Raw genomic sequence first — 12,223 nt, 5'->3', positions numbered from 1 at the left:
TTAGAAGTATTTGCAAACACATGTTGTAACAAATTTAAGTGAATGAAAAGAGTGCAGGTATTAATGTCCATATATAATAATTAGTGTATATATGTCTCCTATCACAGCACACTGGACCCTACAGTGACACTGGCAGAACAGGCCGTGACGTGCACGTTCAGCAAGACCTGTCCCCTGCCGGGCACCAGGGGAGACGTCACTTCCGGGTTCAGCCACATGTGGGCGTTGTTCCTGACGGCTGCGCAGATCTGTAAGAGGAGAGAGTATGGGAGGCAGCAGCCGTGTGTCAGCATCTGCAGGGGATGATGGGTCAGGGAAGGGATCAGGCGCAGTAGTGTGGTTGGGAGGCGCAGTAGTGTGGTTGGGGGGCGCAGTAGTGTGGTTGGGGGACGCGGACATGTGTTAGTGGCTGGGAGCATAGTTTTAGTGTAAGACAACGTCATCTGTTAGGCGATCAGCAGTGTGAGGCCTAGTATAGTGTATTAGGCTGAGTACTATACACATCGGGGGCACTAAACTGGGAGTATAGACCTTTGTGTGTACAGTCGACAGATGACTGCTGTCTGATATTACATTCACCAGTGTTTGTGACTTTTTTTTATGTTGCGTTTGTAAAGTTAACTGGTAGAGTTGAGTGAGCATTTTAGAGTTATTAGTTTTTTTTCTTATTTTCGAAGCTACCCAAAATCTTTTTAGTTTCTCTATGTTACATGCTAATGTTTACTCTGAATTGTAAACTTTTGCATATAAATGTTTTGGTAAGAACACAAATTGGAGATTGTTCACTATAAAAGTACCTTTGCAAAAATGGGAAGGTTGGCAAAAAGGTTAATTTGAAATTGTTACACTTAGACAGTTTTGCTTAGATAATGAACAGTTTTTCTTGCATTTATTTCCTTGCTTTCATATAATTAGCTAATGATTCAATTACGCACCAGAAAACTGCCCAGAATCCATTTATCTACAACTGGATCTGATCAGGAAGCATCTAAAAAGGATGCTTTTGAGGATGGTGCCAAAGATAATTGTATAGTGCCATCCATACAGCACTCTAGCCAGCAGGTGCTTGGGGGATTGAATGATGACTGTGTGGTGGCTATTAAGAAGAGAGGTAGAAAGCCAAAGATTAGGGCACTTCTTGAAAGTGATGCAGCTGAGCTTAAAGGAAAGCAGATAGGTTTAAATAAAGAAAGTGGAAAGTCTGTTGTCCTACCTAAAAGTGGCATTGGCTTATGCGTGCAAAGACAAATAAAAAAGAGAGGGAGAAAGCCAAAAAGTGTTAATGTGTCTTGTTGTGATCAGCTGTCATGTAATGATGTTCCTAGTGTTTCATGTGAGCAAAAACAGTTTAAAAAGAGGGGACGAAAGCCAAAATGTAAGACAATTGAAACAGATGGAAACCTAAAATATGCAAGTGTGTCTGAAGAAATAAGTAATGAAAAAATTAAAGCTGTGGGACAGAGAAAACTTTCTGTTTCTAATGCGGCTATTTTAAATGATGTCCTAGAGCCAGGTTGCGTTCAGAATAGTGAAGCAGCCAGACAAGCAGGAGTGAAAAGGAGAGGTAGAAAGCCAAAGTCTCAAATAAGTATTAAATGTGACGTTCCGAACACAGGGCAAAAATGGTCATGTGTTAGTGATGCCATTCCTAAAAGTGGCTCGAGTGTGCATGGGCAGGTGATGGGCTGTAATAGTGCCGCAAAGGAACCGGGGAATAGGAAGGGGAATCCAGAATTGCATAACAGGGAAACGGTGAAGAGGCTAAAAGCACAGACCGCTCAGCAGCGCTCTATAATAAGCAATGTTTCAAACAAGACAGGTGATTCCTCAGCACCTCAGAAATGTAAGGTGAAGAATGTGCTTCCAGAACCTAGAATGGATCAACATGCAGAAGAAAAGAATGCTCCCAAAAAGCTTGCTTGCTTAAAAATGGAGCTCAGAAATTCTAGTAAGACCCTGTATTTGCTAAGCCTTCTCTCAATGTGCTTGTTGTTTTGCAGCCTGCAGCCCCTTTTCGGTATAAGTGTTTGGTATTAAAGATACAGTGTTGGGAAAAGAGGAAAAAAATCTTAAATACAAAATTGATAGCTTTAGTGTGAGATATAGATAATTTTCATTTAACAAATATTAGTAAATCAGAAAATATTAATAAAAGGTTCCTAGTTTTCTATATGTTTAACTTTGATTGCTATGATACAGAGTGGGGCATATTCCGTTGGCCACATTACTGTCAAAAGTAATGTGCCCCGCCCACTATTACTGTTAAAATTACCACGATAACGGTAATATGCTTAACGCTGCGTTGTGTCGGGGGGGGGGGGGGGGGGAATTCAATTTTCCCCTGTATGTCTTAAGGTCCATAAGAACAGTGGTGAAATAGGAGTGGATTATTTGGTTCTGGATAGCCATATTCATTTTAAAGGGCACTGTTCTCTAAATTATATATCTTTTTGGACCAGAGTTGCAATTGCAGCCCTCAAACCTGATTGGTCTTGTTCAGGTGAGCGCTTTTTCAAAAAAACTGCTTTCAGTAACAGTTTATATTCAAAGTGTGAAATACAGCAGTTAAATATGTGGTGCAGACCTAGTCACTGTCAACATACATTGTTAACTAAGAAAAATGATGCACGTTAATTCTTTTAAGCTTGCGTTTTGGTCAATTTTAAGGTAACAGTTGTTGGTTTCATCAGTGACCGTAGAAAGTAAGCCTTTTGTTTTTAATTATGGTTTGAATACTTGTTTTTTTGTTTTTTATCAAATTCAATCAAATCTGTGACTAGGATTTTCCATTTAAAATCATTGGTTTATTTGAAATGTGATAGTTTTTAAAGTGGAACAAAAATTTATTTTTTTATGTTGTCTTGGCTGATCATTCATAGGGCATTGTCTTGATTGTGAGAAGTTGTGGGTCATGACCCCTCAAATTTGGTTCCAGAACCTGATTTTGGGGTCACCTGATTGCCATATGTGCAGTGTGTTCAATTGGGAACCACCTCTTTGCAGACAGTTCGGTCTGAAGTGGCTTAGCTCTCATGAAAATCGCAGCATGCATATGAGTAGATGCTGTCGACTGGTCTGATTTATATATTTCCACTGAAACATACTTGAAGGAAAAGTAACTTTCCCCAGAATAAAAACAAAAAATAACCAACAAAACCCTCCATGTGTTGACAGCATTAGAAAAACACAATCGTGGTGTTATTGTCAGCTATACACATTAAAGCCACCCAATATAACTGGCTTCATAGATCTAGAGGGCACCCAGCAAATATCAACATTTCTATCCTCATTTGTGTATTTTGTCAGTAAATACACAGTGGCTTGACAAATTAGTGGCTAAAATTTGGTATGTTTCAGTTTCATTATTTGACTGCATTACTGTTCATTATCAGACAACAAATGCTGAGTTTGGAAGCACTGCATTGTAAGGTGAACCTGAAGGGAGCAAATACAACATCTAAAAAAAATAAAATATATCTTATGAAATTATGTGCTTGACAAATGTCTTGCCTGGTGAGAGAAGGGTCTTGTCATCTGGGATCACTTGTTCCCTCGCAATGAGGTAAAGTGACTTGATTATACCAAAGAGTGTTTCTTAAACCCACCTTAGACAGAGCATGTTTTGAGCATTTCTCGTATTTAAAGTTTGATGCATTTATGAAGAATTTGCAAAGTTAATCTAATTGAATTTGACACATGCATTTCCTTAATGCTACGTTTGGTGTCGCACACGGTACATTGCTAGGTGGGCTTGCTACATTTACATACACCTGTATGTAAAGATGTAGATGATGCTTCTTTTCATTTATCTGTTTTTAGACCTCTGTATTTGTAATATATAAAGGTCCTAAAAAGGTATTTCATTAAAATGGTCAGTTTCCTGATATGCTCAGCTACCGAATGAAAACATTCTCGTTATTTTGGAAATGTGAACATTTTTATTTATTATCCAGTCCTTTTATATGAAATGTTAGACACAGTTTATGAATGACAAACAGTTTAAGATTCTTTACACAATGGGAATAATTCAGTTCTTATCGCGGTGATGTCCAACGACACTTCGCTGTGCGAACACGTGCACTGCCAGTTACTATGGTAGAGGAGATTTCAGGCCTGTTGTCACCGCAGAGTTTCAAACTATTGTTTAGTGTTTTGCATTATTTTGTGTCTTATAACAAATATAGTATCTCAGACATGCTTTGATTAAAGGTTATTTGGTAATTCAGTGCAAGCATTCATCCATTTTCTTGTAACTTGGTCACAGGGGCCATTGTTCAATTAGAATAAGAATATAGATGTCTTGGAATGTCAGGGGAAAGATTGTATTGACAGTTGTTGGGGTAAACAGTTATATTTGAAGTTGTACAATTCAGAAATAATTTGGACATACAAATTGCTGTAATATGTTCATGGTTATTTGGTGTATTTCTTTCTAGTGGGTGCATGTCCATTGTCATCAGTTTTACAGAATATTTCCTTGAGTGTTTTTGAAGTATTTCCTACTGAAGTTAACCTTTAACAGCAAGTTTAACATTTTTAATCAATTGTTAAAAATTAGTGGACAATATTAAATGAAATGGACCACACCAACTTGTACTTTTTGTGTTTGTCAGGTTGATTTGTTATTGGACATGCAATAAAGCTCCATATATGAATTTCTAGAAAACTAAGATTGAGCAATCTGCAGCACTTGGCTAAAACTTCAGAATATCTGATTTTTCAAAAAGTTGTTAAGTAATAGTGCACTAAGAGTAATTAATGGACAAGCAATTAGGACATGTAGTTATAAATACAAGTAAAACATTTTCCGTTAAAAATTTGTATCCAATTTGATCTAATAAAATAAAAAATAACAACTGGTTAGCCCAGTAGAGAAGACTGTTGCCCGCACACACACCTTGGGATGTTAGTGTGGTTTACTCTAGGGCCTGTTGAATTGTCCGTAATGGCCTAATAATCGTGGTGAGGCATTTGTTTTATGATCACGACATACTTGCCTTGTAGGCCTTGCATGGGGGGTGTCCTGTTCTCTTGGGGTACTAACGCTTGTGTACGTGGTGTTCAACGGAACCCTGCCCTAGGCCCGTGACACTGCTCAGAAGCGCTTACAATTTAAAGTAGAAACTGAACAAGTGCAGCTCAAGGTTCTTGCTTGGTGGTGTCAAACAGGTAGAAACGAGTGAAGATAAACTGTTAGAGAGGAGTAAAGAGCCACAATCTTTTCAGCAAATGGTTGAGAGATGACTATCACAGATCTGAAGGTACATTGTGTAGTTGTGTACAAATTAAGTGTGCTCAATGGGACGTTGTTGGTGAAATAGTTACTGAAATTGCATCTGAAGTAAGATTGCATAAGTGTGTACCCAACCTAAGGCCTTGTAGGAGTCCTATATTTTGAAAAGGGCATGGATTAAAGAGGTTGTAAGTGAATGTGGCAAGATTTGTTCAATGACTTTGAGATGTTGGGAAGTAGGCGATGTTTGTCACGGTGATGGAAAATTCAGTGAAATGAGTAGGTTGAGATCAGACAAATATCACATTCTGTTTTAGATAAAATGAATTAAAGATGGTTAAGGGAGATCCAAGCCAAAATGTCAGATATTGATTTAGTAATGCTAGATGGCAAAGGAGTTAGATGGGAAATAGAGATGAATTTGAGTATCGGAGAGATGGTGGGCAACACAGTGGCTTAGTGGTTAGCACTTCTGCCTGCCAGCACTGGGTACTGTGAGTTCATGAGTTCGATTCCCAATCATGGCTTTATCTGTGTGGAGTTTGTATGTTCTCCTCGTGTTAATGTGGGTTTTCTCCCACACTCCAAAAACTTACTAGTAGGTTAATTGGCTGTTATCAAATTGACCCAAGTCTCTTTGTCTGCATGTGTATATTAGGGATTTTAGACTGTAAGCTCTAATGGGACTGCTGTGAGTGAGTTCTCTGTACAGCACTGCAGAATTAGTGGTACTATATAAATAGCTGCTAATGATGGTACATGAAGCTATATAAGTTTCAGTGAATTAGGGGTGATGGGCAATATAGTTTAAAAAGGAAAGTGTATGTAGGACAGCTTTGAAGTACTGCAGCGGAAAGTGAGAGGCTACTATGTTAGACACTATGCGCTTGGCTGAATCTCAGATGCCACTTAAGACTACTTCTGAACCTTTAGTGACACGTCCTTTCAGGTTTTTTTGGGGGATGGATTTTTTCATGTTTTTAATAACTGGACTATAAAATGCATACCAAAAAACGTTATGTAGATTAATAACTTTGCTCTCAGGAGAGAAGAAACTTGCAAAGTGTATCATAGATGAGACTACATAACAAAGTATTTCATATTTACATGCCTAATTAGATTTTTATTTGTCTACACCTAATCCCAAAGATTGATATGTTTACAGATGAAGCATGAATGTAAAATGTACCGAAAAATACAAGACAACCATTTCATAGAGATTGAGCCATGGCCAAAAGGCGGCTGTAGAACCAAGAGCTCCTGTAGCAAAATAACATGTTGGTTATGCTTGCTGTAAAATCACTGACAAACACTGATTTGCAAGACCTCCTCTGCATAGTACATTTCCATAGACTGGGATGTATTGCAAGGCAGTAATTCAGGAATTTGAATTGCACATAAAATAAATCTTTAGATTCTCCCCAATGCTTAAGGAAGATTACTTGGCGCTGGCTTTGATGAGTGTTAGAGCCCTTTCTTTACTAAAAAGAAAACCAATGTAAGCTTCAATAATTAGTATTGTATTTATAGCTAGGAGATGTAAATAATCTTTAGAAAACACTTGTGCAAATACAATTAATCATCCCACAATGTTGGGTTTGACAATAAATTTACTTTTTGTTTTTTCTTTTTCCCCTTTAGGAAAGTTACTTTTAATTTTGAAGGATAAGGCTGTGGAAAACACTAAATACTGTTAAATTAATTCAAAATTAATTAATAAACAAAATTCAAATAATGGTGGAATTGTGATGTAGAAAAGTAGTGAAGTTTTTCTTCTTTTCCTTAAAACATGACATTTTTAGCATGTTTCTCTCAAACATGTTCTTGGATGTCCAACATATTACAGCTGTCAGTATACAGAAATAATTGTACATGTTTCAGAATTAAACTTGTGTTGCTACAAAGATAATTAAAAACATGTAACATGACATTAAAGCTAGAATCCAGTGGCCACTGCATCCATTGTATGTAAAAATTAGAATATACAAAAAGTGAATACCAGTTTGTCACATTAATTTCAGCGTGGTTCCCTATCTTCAAAGAGATTTGGAGGGTCATCCATAAGTATTCTAGTTTTATATCAAAAGCTGTGTCTTTAAACATGTGATTTGGGTTTTTCCAGCATCTGAGAAAAGTATTACTAACCATATCTCAAAGAAGGCCTAAACACTTATCTTTCTGTAAAGATGTTTCTACACTGTCCATTCCGAGTACCAAAAAAAAATCATTGTCAAAATATGTGATGTTTGGTCTTGAGCCTAACTGGGACCACTGCCAAAAATGTCTTCGTATAAAAGACCATTATATTTAATTTCATATGGAGAAACTTTTACTTCCTCATTGCAATTAATGAAGACATTTCCAATAGGTTTTAATACTTTCTAAAGTGTGTTGGTCATGTTCCATGAAATCTTAGATTTCTCTACAGAATGATTTATTGAGAATATAACTGACAATATATTACTCTGTCCAAAACTACTTAACTCTTTAGATTTGGCTAAATTCATTTTTTCTTTTTTTTTTTTCTCTTTTCAAGGAAAGAATAGAAGTGACTGTGTCGTTTCACATTTAGCAAAAGAAGTCCCATACTCTGCAGAAAAGAATACTCAATGCCTAACGCAAACGTGTGATCCTTGTATGCTGAAGGATGAACAAAAAACTATAAATTGTATAATATCAGAGAAAAGGATTATTAAATGCCCGTCAAAGACTTGTTGCACCTACACTCCAAATCTGCCAAACCCAACAGTAAGGTTGCAAAACTGCAAAAATCTACATAAACTACATTGCTCCGAGACCAAAACGATAAAACTGGAAGGTGTGGTTTCTACCAAGGAGCTGCATATGCAAAAACAGGTCACTCTTGTTGACACTGTAGCCTCTAACAATTCTAGCCTGTCAGAAAACAAAGAAGTATTTGAAGCTGTATCCGATGAGAAGAAACCAAATCAAAAACCAAGGTTAATAAATTTAAAGTGGAAATCTAAAAAGCATGCACAGAAAATAAACGTGTGCATTGAAGGAGATGATGGTTCTAGCTCAAGGTCCGATTGTGGGACTATGACAGCGAGCAATGAAGGACACCAATGTAGGGTGGAACACGCAGACAGTGCCATATCATCAAGTTCACATTTTGATCTTTTGAGTAAAGAGATAAATAATAATAATTCTATCGCAGCAGTAAATTTGAACTTAATGAATGAAGCTTCTGAGCTGAACACAATTGAAGAACGTGAGATTTCTTGGGACAGCTATCGTACGCAGGCACCTATTGTGTCAGAAGAGGAGATTAGCGATCAAGACTCCATTGATATCAAGTGTTCAACACTTCTAAGAATGTCTCCCAGGATATTTGGTTGCTCTGATTCTCCAGAACATGAAAAAATGGTAAATGTATCATGCCAACGGATCATACCATTTACTGGGAAGACTATATGGAAGTGTTCTTGTGCTAGAACCTGTGTTTGGACTTTTACACGGAAAAGAGCAGCCGATAGTCAAAATACAGAAATCTTGGGCATTGAAGCCGAGAAGTCACTTGAGGTTTACCCAAATGACATGCAATCTCTGTTTGAAACTATTACAGATGAAAACCTACAGGAAAGAACAGACGACATTGACAGTAAAGTGGAAGGTAAAAAGAGAAAGGTGAACTTGGAAACTATACCACCTCTTGATTTTAACTCCAGCATTTGTTCCTTGGATGAATCCCTTAAGAAGAATGATGAGAAGGAAATAAGTGACGTTCTCTTCAGTGCTGGTCAAGCAACTGACTCAAACATTACTGCCGTACCTTTACCATCTGACACTAAAAGCAGCTATGAAAATCTAGCAACTAGCATAGCTTTTGAACCCAATAACATTCAAAATGCCAACATCCAGTACACTAATCCACTTTCTAAAAACAATCACATTTCCAAACAACCTGCAAAATCTGTTACAATACTAGAATTAAAACCAATACCAAAAACAATCTTCAAAAGGCCTCTAAAACATGGTATTGAAGAGGGACTTAAAGCTAACCATTTTTCTTTGTTGGATAATAAAGAGACCAGTAATTTGCACCATAGTAGTATTCCAATTTTAGATAAAGATTTAACAATTGAGATATCTTCTTCCACAAGCACTTTCTTGCAAAACTCAGACACTGGTTTTGTGATGGAATGTTTACCAAAGGTCCCCACAGAGAAAAGTCTAGAGAGGAATGTCCCGGAATTAGACGATAATCACAACTGCAGAGATCGCACTTCATCTGAATCTGTGGATGGCACGTCAATCATTGACTCGCATTCGGCGTCTTTTCCTACGAGTCTTTTTGATAAAGATGATTCATTGAAACATGTAGGCATTAGTGAATCTCCAGTCACACTTGTGCCAATATCAAAGAAAAGACCTTTAATGAAAAAACGTATGCCAGATATCTTGAATGTTTATCAAGAGGACGTATTGGTTCTAGATGTCATTCAAGATGATCCAGATCTTTTTGGCTTTTCCAGTGAGGAAGAGACACGTTTTTCAAAGAGCCGCGGTCATAATGCTTACAGTAATGCCTCTAGTTCAGAACCAAAGATTGTGCCATTAATTTGCAAGCTTCCAAAGAAAAAGGCATCCCCAGCTTATGAAAGGTATTGTAACGTTCTCTTCAGTATTGGGGGAAGCATTTGGTTATGGTTCACCCTCCTTCCCATGATTGCACACAGTGTTGTGACATCACTGTAGACTGTCTTTCCCTCACCAGTGCTGCATTTTGAAAAGATGCAAAGCCAAAAAATTGTTTCAATAGGAACAGATGTATTGTCCCAATATTGGCTTTATTAATAGGATCATACTATAAATATCTTCATTTGTGATACAGAATCTTTCATGATAAAATCAGTAGCTCAGTCATGTTTACGTCGAATTGTTTGACAAAATTTTTATTCGGTTTCTACTTGAATTTTTTTTTTTTAAGATTCTTTCCACAGTCCGCTTGATTACTCAAGATTTAGAAACTAGTCAGATGTCATAATTTAGCCTAAGACCATTTTACATGATACCTCTAATGTGATTCTTACAACGGTGTGAACAATCCTTTAAGTATTTATGAATTGTACAGTCTGCAAACCATATTTAGTTTGTACTTGCAGCATAATGAAGCAGAAAGGGTGAATGAATAGATTTTGGATTTGAAACCAGTAAATTCTGTAAACCACTTTTATGAACAAATATAAAGTTAGTATCATCCTTTGTTGTACTTATGTGTCACTTGTTTGTTTTTATGTTTTTTTTTTTCTTTTACAGTAAATCGCAAACCCAAAGAATAGAAGATTCTTCTTCTGACAGTTGCATAACCTCAAATGTTGTTTCTGCTGGTAAGACCAAGAACCTTAATTTTTGTTAGTTACTACAAAAAATTATCCATACTTTAATTATTTAGTACACTTGCCAAAACACCTTAAGATCATGTAATAGCAAAATAGTTTAAGTGTAGTTGCCCTTTTCACATCTGCAATAAAGCATGCTATCCACAGTCTAATAGGTGATTCTTCATTCAATCCAATAATGGTAGGTAACCTGAGACACCTTTGTCATCTGCCTGATGACAGCACAGTGGCCTAGTGGTTAGCACCTCTTCCTCACAGCACTGGGGTCATGAGTTCGATTCCCAACCATGGCCTTATCTGTGTGGAGTTTGTATGTTCTCCCTGTGTTTGCGTGGGTTTCCTCCGGGTGCTCTTGTTTTCTCCCACACTCCAAAAACATACAGGTAGGTTAATTGGTTGCTATCAAAATTACACTAGTCTCTCCCTCTCTGTCTGTCTCCCTCTCTGTGTGTGTGTGTGTCTATATTAGGGAATTTAGACTGTAAGCTCCAGTGGGGCAGGGACTGATGTGAATGGGTTCTCTGTACAGCTCTGTGGAATTAGTGGCGCTATATAAATAAATGATGATGATGATGAACTGACATTGGCTCATTTTGAAATGAACCTTGCAAATAGATTTTTGCAGTGGTGCTCTCCAACTTTCTAAGGCAGCAGCTGCAGTTGTGAGAGCCAGATACATGCAGAGGGTTTCATGGACTCCCCTTGTTTCTTTTTGTGATTTTATTACTAATGGATCCAATGCTGTATCTTTTAGTAAATACAATGTAAACTTGAAGCTAACAATAATTCCTTGAATGGATTACCTGATTCAGTTGACCCATGCAAGAGAACACACCTAGTGTTACTACTGAAATAAATTGATGATGATGTTGTGGGGATTTCTTTTTAATAATGTTACATAGAGCTAGCAATTTCAATAACTGTAGTAAATAGTCCCCCCTTTATTACAGTTATTTAATGTTTCATACGATTGTCAAGTATTCAAGCTGCCCTTTTTTTTGAATCTCAGTGATGTAATTTTTTGCTGTATTCAACATAAACACAATCTACTAGACTTTTAAATTGGACCTAAACATTTCAAGAGAGATGGTGTTACCTATCATGCAGTTTTCAAAATGTAACCTTAATAGAAAGCACTGAGTAACTGCAGTGTGCAGAAAACACTCGTCCCATTATTTTCAAAACTGAAGGTGGAAACTGTTCCCCTCTCTGTCATAAATGCCTTGGGCATAATTTTAAAAAGTTCAAGTTCACGTGCTGCTGATCTCATGTGATCATTCACAAACAGTTTACTGAAAGCTGGCAACTTGTGGAGGTCAGAGTGCACATTCTTCTGCCAGTAGATGGTCTAATAGTCATAGCTACCCAGAGGATGGATTAACTTTACACTGACCTGTAAGAAGGTGGCTATAGAAGGAACTATGCCACTGTATCCACCAGAAACCTAAACATATGCTCAGTTAAAATGATACCATAGATTATTGGGAAGGTGGAACCTAATTTGCATTAGAATGAATAAAGGGCAATACACACAATGGGTCTGAGTCATTAAGGAAGTAAGGCAAAAAAAGGAGTAAATGTTCTTTGGGACAAACCATGTTAGAATGCAAGGGGTGCAAATTAGTTT

General features: G+C 37.2%; 1 protein-coding gene across 3 annotated transcripts in view; it reads left to right on the top strand.

The window, feature by feature from the left end:
- Positions 1–914: 914 nt before the first annotated feature.
- The window catches only part of TOPAZ1 (testis and ovary specific TOPAZ 1), a 103,454-nt gene continuing 92,145 nt past the window's right edge, over positions 915–12,223 (top strand). For all 3 annotated transcript variants that reach the window (XM_075212397.1, XM_075212396.1, XM_075212398.1), the window contains exons 1-3: positions 915–1,948; positions 7,770–9,858; positions 10,514–10,584. In XM_075212397.1, the coding sequence (XP_075068498.1) occupies positions 919–1,948; positions 7,770–9,858; positions 10,514–10,584 (3,190 nt within the window). In that variant the 5' untranslated portion in view covers positions 915–918. The remainder of the gene's footprint in view (positions 1,949–7,769; positions 9,859–10,513; positions 10,585–12,223) is intronic.

The sequence above is a fragment of the Mixophyes fleayi genome, chromosome 5 (assembly GCF_038048845.1).
Source record: "Mixophyes fleayi isolate aMixFle1 chromosome 5, aMixFle1.hap1, whole genome shotgun sequence".
Lineage (NCBI taxonomy): Eukaryota > Metazoa > Chordata > Amphibia > Anura > Limnodynastidae > Mixophyes > Mixophyes fleayi.
This window is presented reverse-complemented; position numbering and strand designations above follow the sequence as displayed.